The sequence below is a fragment of the Mandrillus leucophaeus genome, unplaced genomic scaffold (assembly GCF_000951045.1).
Source record: "Mandrillus leucophaeus isolate KB7577 unplaced genomic scaffold, Mleu.le_1.0 Scaffold221, whole genome shotgun sequence".
Lineage (NCBI taxonomy): Eukaryota > Metazoa > Chordata > Mammalia > Primates > Cercopithecidae > Mandrillus > Mandrillus leucophaeus.
Window position 1 is genome coordinate 3,526,537 of NW_012102266.1, and position 11,674 is coordinate 3,538,210.

General features: G+C 39.7%; 1 protein-coding gene across 1 annotated transcript in view; it reads right to left on the bottom strand.

Moving 5' to 3' along the window:
- LMNB1 (lamin B1) overlaps positions 1-11,674 on the bottom strand; it is a 39,112-nt gene that overhangs the window by 3,679 nt on the left and 23,759 nt on the right. The window contains exons 7-9 of the mRNA XM_011981220.1: positions 11,376-11,480; positions 8,181-8,300; positions 1,329-1,436 (exon numbers count right to left, since the gene is read on the bottom strand). Coding sequence (XP_011836610.1) covers positions 1,329-1,436; positions 8,181-8,300; positions 11,376-11,480 — 333 coding nt within the window. The remainder of the gene's footprint in view (positions 1-1,328; positions 1,437-8,180; positions 8,301-11,375; positions 11,481-11,674) is intronic.

Consider the following 11,674-nt stretch of genomic DNA (forward strand, 5'->3'; position numbering starts at 1 on the left):
TAGAAATCCACACAGAAAGAGACCTAAAAGATATTCCAGCCCAGGTCAACCTCTGAGCTGAACGCAGCCTGCTTGATTGAGTTCAGTGTGCAGCATGTGGAACAGAAACACTGCCCAGCTGAGCCCAGTCAAACCACAGAATTATGGGAAGTAAGAAATCAACTGTTTCAAGCCACTAAGCTTTAGGGTGGTCTGTTAATGAAGCAACAGATAATTCCAACATCCTCACAACACCATCATCTGCCTTCTCTCCAATACTCAAATAATTACCCATCCTTCAATTAGTGGACAAGCATCACCTCCCAGAGTTCTTCTCAACTACTCTGCTGGCCTGGAGTACCTCCTCTAGCATCTGACATGCTATAACTCATGCTGAGCCACTTGTCTGACGCTGTGAGTTATCTCTTACATAATTATTTTACTTCTAGTAATTACGATGTTTCCTATTTAAGCACAGAAAATGGAACTTGTGCTTGTTTCTTGTAAGCTAAGTGTAATGTATGTGTTTTAAAATATTCCTCCTAAATGTACGAGAAGGCATCCAGGTAAAAAATTCATGCTACTTCATGCAACCCACCTCAAGTGGTTCTCAACCCTGGGGATTAAATACATGAGACAGTGTTTATTTAGATCAGGACTAAGGCTAATGAAGCAAAGCAGACTTAAGACTAAAAATCTGGAGCCATGGAGACAAAGTCTTCTCAGGATAAGGGTAGACACTTTGATTAATGATCAGACTCAAACAGCTTGAGAATATAAACTGAAGGCTCATTAGTTATTAATAATTCCAATTTAATTACAATTAAAACCAAGTTTGGAGTTTCTTTTTTCAAGGGCTCTCAAAAGCCCAACCATCAGCTAAAATCTATCTTGCAATTAGACAATGATTAGGAACTTAATAGAGCAAGAATTGTGTTTCACACTGAAGTTGAATATTCCTTTGTTTTTTTAAAGTTTATATGCAGATGCTTGCTCTAAATTAGTGATCTGAACTTTTTAATCATAGAACCCCACAGAGTAAACAAGTTTGGGGGCAAAACATCCAATCCATAGACATGTTTTACTATAACACATAATGCACATGAGAAAACAAAAGACAAAACTGAAATTTGGTAGTATGAGAAAAAATAAAAATAAAAGTGTCAACATATTCTTCCAGTACCCTAAAGTATCACCTTGAATATCCCTTTGGGGAATACAAACCCCACTTGGTAGATAACTGCTCTGGTTCATCAACTGATAGGGGAAAAACCCAACCACACTCTTGGTCTTCATGCAATTCTGTTAATAAAATTTAAAATAAATATATTAAATAAATAAAGTAATACCTGCTGGTGGAAAAGTTCTTCCTCAACAACCACTCCAGCTGCTTCTTCCTCCTCCTCCTCTTCTTCAGGTATGGTTGTTTTAAAGACTGTACTTCTTTGAGCAACCTCCTAAAAACAATAGTAGTTTACTTTTAAGTTAAAAAACACACTTAGAATCACCAAGTGCGGGGGAGAGGGACCTTTTCTTTGCTTAAGAGACAGCATTTCTTGCCAGGCACAGTGGCTCACACCTGTAATCCCAGCACTTTGGGAGGCCGAGGCGGGCAGATCACCCGAGGTCAGGAGTTTGAGACCAGCCTGGCCAACATGGTGAAACCCTGTCTCTAGTAAAAATACAAAAATTAACCGGGCATGATGGCACGTGCCTGTAATCCCAGCTACTCAGGAGGTTGCGGCAGAAGAATGGCTTGAATCCAGAAGGCAGAGATTGCAGTGAGCTGAGATCGCGCCACTGCACTCCAGCCTGGGCGTTGCAGCAAGACTGTCTCAAAAAAGAAAACAAAAAGAGACAGCATTTCTGTTTATTATTATTACTATTATTCATCCCTTTTTTTGGAGATAGAGTCACTCTGTCACCCAGGCTGGAGTGCAATGGCATGACCTCGGCTCATTGAAACCTTCACTTCCCAGGTTGAAGCGATTCTCATGCCTCAGCCACCCCAGTGGCTGAGATTACAGGCATGCACCACCACGTGCAGCTAATTTTTATGTATTTTTAGTAGAGATAGGGTTTTGCCACATTGGCCAGGCTGGTCTTGAACTCCTGGCCTCAAGTGATCCACCCACCTCAGCCTCCCAAAGTGCTGGGATTACAGGCATGAGCCTCCACACTCAGCCCCTGTTTATTATTTTTAAAGGGGTGGGGTCGGGGGAGCAGTATATCAGTAACTTTCTGGTTAATGAACTGAAATTTCTGCATAACTAGCAGCAGTTCTTATACCTTCCATATTTCCTACAGGGGAGGAAGTGTCATCCAATTTGAAATACCTGCTGAGAAGTTTTCACTGCTTTTTATACTATTCTGTTACTAAGAATTCTACAAATTATTTGACATACTAAATTCTTTATACAACTCAACATTAATTCAGCTTAAAGATTTTAGATCCTGGCAAAGAGAAGGTGCTAAATAAATGCTGACCAAGGAAGATGGACCATTCTGAGTCTCTCAATTAGCCAATAACTTCAATTCTGTGACACTGGTCTATCTTTACAAACAGAAATAGCCATTTCACAAATATTAGTGTTTTAACCAAATTAGTAATAAAAAGAAATGTGATTCCTTAGATCAACCACCATTCAAGATATCAACTAGGAGAAGCTGGAAGCCAACTGTGATCTCAGGGACCATCAGCAACAGGACCACCTGATGAGTGAGAAGAAAGGACAAGCTCCTTTCATTCCTTTCAGCAACTGACACCTCTTGAATGAAACAAAATCAAGACAGATGAACACTGTACACTATTTACCAGTAACGGACTAGTGAGGTTCCAATGTATTCTGTACAGAAATAGGTCTCCTATCATTCACTAAAGGTATGACAGAAAGCAATTATTTCCATTTTCTACTAAAAAGGTCAAATACAGATTACGTTCCTGTGGAAAATGCTGACTTGGCACAAATGCAGCAGTGTTTTTGCTTAAGTACAAGGCTAACCTGACGATCTGGCAGCAAGTAAATGAGTGTGTCCTCAAGAGTGCTGCAGAGCATATAATTTTATTCTGTCCCATGTCCTAAGGTCACTCAAGAAAGAGAATGCTACAGGGGAAGACACAATATTACTTCAGTAAAAGCTTATCTAACACAGACCAGCTAGTTTACAATGGCAGAGAAAGAAAACCAAAACCCAGTGTCACAGAAATGAGACTTCGATTTGAAATATGCCCAAGAATGTGTTTTGTAAATAAAGTAAGGTAGCAGAGTAGTATTTTGTGGATTTTTTATTACTCTTGCAGGACCAAGGAAGATGGACCATTCTGAGTCTCTCAATTAGCCAGTAAGTTCAATTCTGTGAAACTGGTCTATCTTTACAAACAGAAATAGCCATTTCAAAAATATCAGTGTTTTAACCAAATTAGTAATAAAAAACAAATGTGATTCCCTAGATCAACCACCATTCAAGATATCAACTAGGAGACAGCAGCATATAAAGCAGAAAATAAATTCTTAAAAAACTTTGAGAGTACCCAGCTTTTCTCAACTCATCTTAAAATGAGGAACGAGTCAAATAAAATCTTCTATAACAAAATTACCACATTCCAGCTTCTAGAAGCTTGTGGTATACATCCCATATGCAAACACTGGCTCTTAAGGCTCATGATGTAACTTAAGACTATTAGCCTCAATGAGAAGCTCAAAAAACAGCAACTTGCCCATCTTCATTATTATGAATTACCTTAACATAACTACTTTAAGTGTAACTCTACTATTAAGCACTTTTCATTTGAAAACATGCAAAAACCAACTAATCTAATACAGAAAGTCTGTATAAAAAATGCGTGAGCTAATGTCTAAAAATCTAGGTGGAAAAATAATAATAATTTAGAACCAAAAAGCTATTGGGAGGTTTAGACCAAGAAAATTGTTATTAGTCAAGATGTTACTAAATAAATGTGTTTACCCCACGTGTCCTGAAAAGTCCACATAAATGGTCTTACATGACAGGCTTTACTCTCTCTATAAAACGTAGCATTGGTCTGCCCCTGCTCAGAGCCTTGGGCACCTGAAGGTGCACTGATCTGTGCAGTGGTGCCCGGAGCCAGCTGCACCTGCTGATGCTGCTCATCCCTGCACAGCTCTGTGCTCAGTCATATAATGCTAGAAGCCTGGCATCAGCCATGGTAGGAGTATTTACACGACAGAAATCAGGAAATGCTACAAATCAGGGCGATCTTATGTGGATGAAAGATGATTTTTATATTTTATATATTACATCCCTGCATATATAAGTAATCATTTGCATATACAAAAGTTTCCATTATATCTATATTCTGGAAAGTTTGGAAGGACTGCTTAACTTTTTATTTCTCTCATAAAAAACATCTTTTCTTTTTTTGCCATGGTGACATCTGCTGTTTTTAACCACCCAGTGCCCCCTCCCTCTTGGGTAAGAGCCCCTCGGTTTTTCTGGGTGCACGCCCCCCATGGAGCACACGTGTGTTACAAGCAGCCCAGTGCGATGTGGCTGTAAAGGGGAGGAAGAAGGCTTCAGCTCTAACTCCACCCTCCCAACTCCAGAAACTGGTTTACAGGCAGGCACGTGACCCACCCTAGTCCAGTGTGAGTGAAGCCCAGGATGGGTGCCTCACAGGGGATGAAGTTTAGCTTCCCTCCATAATCCAAGCACTCAATATTAGATTATTTGGTGGGCTGGATTGCCCATTCTTTTAACAAACTTCTACTGCCTTCTGCTTGCTAGGCTGTTCTGAGAGTTCTGTCAGGAACGAGGAGAGAAAGTGGTATGAATACAGGTCTTATTTCATTAGACAGTCACTTTTGGTATGGATTCATTTAATTGGGTAAGACCATGTTTATCTGTCAGTAGTACCGGACCACATTAGCAACAATCTGTAAACTCCACCATAAAGACCATTTTTTTGAAACAGCACCTTCCCACAAAAAGCAAATAGAAAAGACGTACCTCTGGGAGCAGCTGGCAGCTATCCTGCGTCCCCAAGGGAGGCAAACAGAAGAGAGACAACAGACAGATCCCCGGGGACACGCTGTGAGCCACTGGATCAGGTCCACTATTTAAATTTTTTATTATGTGAGCCCCAAAAATTCCCATTATTTCTAAGCCAGTTTAATTGGGTTTTCTGATATTTCCAATGCCCCAGCAAGAGGAAAAAATACATAAAAAACAAAACTGACTAAGCCAGTTACCAACAATCTTACTGCAAACTAGTCTTTATGGCGGGGATTGTTTATAGATTGTTGCTAATGTGGTCTGGTCCCTACTGACAAATATGGTCTTACTGAATTAAATGAATAATGTCTAATGAAATAAGACCTATATTCATAATACTTTCTCTCCTCAATTCTGACAGAACTCACTTAAAACAGAGCCTCGCAAGCCAAAGGTAGTAGAAGTTTGTTAAAAGAATGGACCAACCTTGGCCGGGCGCAGTGGCTCACGCCTGTAATCCCAGCACTTTGGGAGGCCAAGGCAGGTAGATCACAAAGTCAAGAGATTGAGACCGTCCTGACCAAGATGGTGAAACCCCGTCTCTACTAAAAACACAAAAATTAGCCAGGCGTGGTGGTGCGTGCCTGTAGTCCCAGCTACTCAGGAGGCTGAGGTAGGAGAATCACTTGAACCTGGGAGGCGGAGGTTGCAGTGAGTCGAGATCACACCACTGCACTCCAGCCTGGGCAACAGAGTGAGACTCCTTCTCAAAAAAAAAAAGAATGGACCAAGCAACCAATCAAATAATCTAATATTCAATGTTTGAGTTATGAAGTGGAACTAAGCTTCAGTTAGCTTTACTAATATGTCATCAGTAATACTAGTAATACTGTCTGAAGATGCATCTCATGTCATAATATCTGGTACTTGGTTCATGTCACTGTATCTATTTTTTGGGGCATTTAATCCTATTGCTCTATTCCAAATACCCTCCTATAACATTGTCTCTAACTTGGAACACACTTTTACACAGGAAAAAAAAAAAAAAAGAAAGAAATAATGACTAGATTCCATGGGTCATGAAAGTTCATTTAATCTGCCATGTACCCCTTATAACAGTGCTTTTCAGTCTTATCTAAGCAAATTACTACTCTTAACAATGTTTCGCAAGAGACATGTTTACAGTAAGGCATAGACGGGAAGATGGCCATGAACAGAACTTTTTATGCAGGCATCTCAGACTCCTATAATGAATGCTGCTATTGCTTTATTTCTCGGAACGTAAGTCATGGTCCATGTCTGATTTTTTTTTAAAAAATGCATCCAGTAAATGCTTCCTGAATTCCTGTTATGTGCCAGGCATGATGCCAGGATGTACCAGAACAGGCCCTTGCCCTCAGTGTGCTTCCTGCAGTGAGCGAGAACAATGTGATGAGCACCACGCAGGTTAGAGGCCCACCTGTGCACTATGGGAGCAGACAAAAAACCCCTAAGGGGACGCTGTGATTTGACCCACTGACCACTCCATCTTTCGCAGACACTTTCCTCCCTTGGTTTTCCTGACATCACATACCATTTTCCTCTGACTTCACTGACTTCATCTACTACCTCCTTTGCTCTTATTCCTAATGTCACTATTTTCTAGGGCTCAATTCTGGACCCTCTTCTGAGGAACTTTATTCAGCAAGTCCTGTAATTTACTTTATTTATTTGAGACAGTCTTGCTCTGTTGCCCAGGCTGGAGTGCAGTGGCGCAATCTCAGCTCGTCACAACCTGAGCCTCCTGGGTTTAAGCAATTCTCCTGCCTCAGCCTCCTGAGTAGCCTGGACTATAGGCACGCTCCACCGTGCCTGGCTAATTCTTGTGTTTTTAGTAGAGACGGGGTTTCACCAAGTTGGCCAGGTTGGTGTCTAACTCCTGACCTCAGGTGATCCACCCACCTTCGGCCTCCCAAAGTGCTGGGAATACAGGCATGAGCCACCGTACCGGGCCTGATACCACAGTTTATCTTTGTTACATTTATCAGAAAGTCACTTTATCTTATTCCCTGGCTCCCTTACTCTCTTTAGAATGTGGGCTCCATGATGCCAGAAACCACGTGTGGCTTTTTTCCTGCTTATTCCTAACACAAAGTGGCTGGCATATAGCACACACTCAGGATTTTCCAAATAAATGAATAACCCTGCACTTGTAAATATGCTTAGCTTCCGTACCAGGTTTGCCAGCCTAACATTCCCACTACATATCTCCTTTCAGCACCACTCAGACTGAAATGCATACCCAGTCAGGTTGTAAGGTACAAAACAGCAGCGCCTACCAGCCTGGAAACTGGGTGAAAAGGTCAGAACCAGTAAGCATGTCAGAACAAGGTTATGACCAATGGCTCCCTTGCAAGGCAACTTACAGCTCTCATGGTAGGCAAGATGAAAAAGCAGTATTACAACTAAAAGGAAAATGAGAAGTACAAACCATCCTGAACTCACAACACAAGCTCCATTAACTTGTTTATGGCAATCGCAACAAATTCTAAACAGAGGCTCAGTGATGCTTTGTACAGCACCTGGATAAGGTGATTCACTAGGGAAAGACAAGGAGGAAGCCATGTTTTACTAGCTTCAAAGCACACTTTAGCTGCTTTAGACTACTATTGGTAGGGGTATATGCAGTGTCTTTACATGGCAGTGGGGAAGGTAAGGTACTTTGACAAGGATTCTAAGACTGACACACTGAAAACACACACTCCAAGCAGATGTACATTCCACAGTCTTCAAACTCACAGTTTCATGAACATTCTGAGAGCTAGTAACAAGATTAATAATGTAAGCATTTACTAGATAAATGTACTATGCCAGACACTATTCCAAGCATTTCCCAAGTACTGTCTCATTCTTATTATTAGCTCATTGATATTGTGTCATTAATATCCACTTTTAAATGAGAAATCTAAGAGAGGCGAAGTAACTTGCCCAAAGTCAGAAAGCTAATGTGCAGTGAAAACAGAAACTGGACACAGACAATCTGTTCTGGAGCTTGTGCTAATAATCCGTACTCTATAATACACTCCTATTTATTCCTAAAATTTAAAGACAGCTTCAGTTCAATTTACTTAGCAGCTTTGGTCTGTTTATGCAATCAGTTGATGCACGTTTCAATCTGATCTTGATTATACTTGCACAGTGAACTTTCAAGTGAAATTAACATTGTGGTGGTCCTGATAAACTGGTCATACCTCTCCCTGAGAATTTTTCAGTATAACCTTCACATCTTCGCCAGTGCCCCATGAGTTCTGGTTCTTCCAGATGAGGTCAGTCGGGGGGCTGGCTGTGACACCAGCGTTTGCAGCCCAAATCTGTAAAAATCAAAGGATATCAGCACACCCAGAACCCAGCTCTCCCACATGCCAATGACAGCAATGCAATGAGACTCAAACACTTGACTCTAAAAGTCTGAGAACTATGCCCCCGCTACAGAGTGCTATACATAGCTATGTGGCCAGAACTCACAGAGTTTCTCAAGGCCTCAGCTTCCCCATCTGATAAGTGAAGACGATGATACATAAGGCCCTGAAGTAAAACTGCCTACACTCACATCCTAGTTCCTTTACACACCAGCTGACCCTGAGCAAGTTACCTTCCTTTAGTCATCCATAAAACAGGGCAGAAATGGCACCTGTAACAGGTGGAATTATTGAAAAGACCAAGTGATAACCCACACTCAGTGGCTGGCTAACTCAGTGAATGGTAGCCTCAGCATTCTATTACTCTGTGGGTTTTATGGGCCATCCTTCCACGTTAGACAGCCTTCTGTGACTCCCTCTAATAATGTTCTCTGGCTGCCTACAGCAAGAAATAAAGAGACCTTCTGCAGCAGACAGCCCATCTAGAATAATCTTATGGAAACTGGTACATCTCCAAACAGAGACAGTGTCACAATACCCTAGAGTATCTGAGACTGCACTCCAAAAAGAATGCTGGAAATGGATAAATCACTCGCTGTTCAAGGGAAAATATAATTGCTGTTGAAATAGGCCAAACAAAGAAATTATATTCTCCTTCTCGTGAGCATGAAAATTCTTTTTATATATCTACTGGCAAAAAAGAATGGATACAGTAAAGAGCACCTGGCAGTCAGAAAGCCTAGGTTTGAATTATGGACAAATCACTACACCTCTAGGAAGCTCAATGCCTCTAGCTACAGGGATACTACTAGCCCTGATCTTTTAGAAAGAGCATTTAAAAACAAACAGAAACAGAAAAGTTTGTAATTCATACATTGTTATATAACATAAAAGACTTTATGACTGCAAAAGGAAAGCTGAAGATGGCAAAGACAAGTATATTTCAATGGGGGCCAGGTGTAGTGGCTCCAGCCTGTAATCCCAGCACTTTGGGAGGCCGAGGCAGGCAGATGACTAGAACAAAGGAGTTTAAAACCAGCCTGGGCAACATGGTGATACCCTGTCTCTATCAAAAAAAAGAAAGGGTGGGGAGTGGGGGTGGTAACAGGAGAAAAATCTACGAATTACTGATTAGGAGACAGCCCTTACTTCTTAAGATGTTCACCTGAAGAATCCAGATCTTTCACCAGCATTACAAATGGACAGGGGCACAAGATATTAACTGGGATGAAACTGAAAAAAAGAACTGAATCTGGTCCAACATTTAGATGATGTGGAATGTTAGTGTTTTCCTACTTGTAAGCATTATTTCTCACTAGCCTATATGTAATCAAATAGTTGGTTTATGTTAATAATCATCATCATAAAATGTCAATATCCTTGCTGGCTAATTTAACCTAAAACTAGTATGTCCTATAGCCATGTCATTTAATACGGCAGCAAAATGTGGCTTGTTAGCACTTAAAATGTGGCTAGCCTGGAATGAATGTGTTGTAAGGGTAAAACACACAGAAGATTTTGAAGACTTAGCTAAATTTAAAAAAAAAAGAACGTAAAAATATCTGACTTTTTAGACTGATTACATGTTAAAGCAATATTTTGGATATATTGGGTTTAATAAAATATAGTTCTAAAATTCATGTCTTTACTATAATGTGGCTATAAGAAAATTTAAAATTACACATGTGGTTCTCATATTTCTATTCTAGAATTTTAAACTGATCTTTGCTTTTGCCTCTGCAATTTTACAGAACGACCACTTAGCACTACCATGTTCCAAAGAGCTGCTTATCACATTTAATACCAGTTGCTGAAGAAAAAAAGTATCACATTATTTTATATGATAATTGAGTTCTCCACTAGACCTCTAGAATCCATGTATTTAGTCCCTGAGGTAGTATACCCAGTAGAAAAAGTAGATGATTGGCATAAGGCTTCCATATTATTACTTTTGAGATAGAGAGCACACTCAATTCTGAATCCTCTGAACTAAAATGTCAGATTCTTTTTACCACAGTATACAACTTCTGTAAGACATATAATAGGACTGAGCAATTTTCTCTCACTATAGTGATTACTAAAGAGATGAAAGGATATTGTAGTTAGGATAGTTGATCCTATTTTTACCCATTATTAACAAATTAGCATCTGATATTTTCACAAAGTGGCATCATGCTCTCCGAACATACCTTTTGAAAGAGAAGTCTGAGCCTTTGATCGTCAATAGTAAGGTATGTATCAACATAAAATTTTAAACACATTTAAAACACATGTTTAATATTTTTTAAAGAAGAATATATAAAAAGAAAGAGACAGTCACCTCTACATTCTTTTAGGACGAAAAGAGTGACTTCTTTGAAATCTATATCAAAGTTAACATATTTTATCATTAGCTAAATCTATCTACTAAGTAAAAGCAAAAGAATCTTTTGTTTACTCAATGAAACATACTTCTCTAAAAAGTAAGCTAATTAACATTTCAGTAACTATTAAGGATGCAGTATTTCAGAACACACCAATTAGAAATCAAGACTCAGAATGCCACTTAGTGATAATTTACAAGGGTGCCTATAATCTAAGGACTTTTATTCAAAACCTACGTTCCTACCCCAACCCCAAAGATAGCTAAGGGTGAAGTAGGGCCTGAACACCAAAATACTACCCAGATGATTTTGAAGCTCACCCAAGGCTGGAGATTGCTGTTATAGACATACGTTAATGCTAGATTCTTAACAGTTCTTTATGCCAAGCAGTGTCTCCTGAATGACACTGGGCTACAACTATCAGTCAAGAGATAGCTTTTATATCTCCTGGAACAGACAAGATAAAAATAATTCAAAGGTCAATTCTTCACTACTCTCAGTAAGACAGAATTTTAAAAATCTTTTATAGCACTTGTAATGACCTAATAATATAAAAAGTGCTTTAATGGCCATTTCTAAAATGTTTCTCTTTTAGCCAAAAAACTTTTTGAGTTACTTTGTTAACACAATGAAGTTAAATTAAATGATAACTAGATTCACTTACTGTAACAGTCTGGCCTGCCTTCAGCACATATCTTGAGGTATATTTGTAACTGACTGATGTGTCTCCAATTTTTCTGATCATCTCCCAGCCTCCCATTGGTTGATCCTACACACAGAAAGGAGGGAGGGAGGGTGTTACTTTGGAGATACAGACAGTTGTGGAATAATCAAATAAATTAATCCATACAGGCAGTTAAACTAAGACCGCTTTACGGTCATCTTCCCACGTTTCAGGTTTTCCTACTATAAAAAGAAAACATGATTTTGTCATTTTGTCAAACAGTAACTTCAACAACGAGT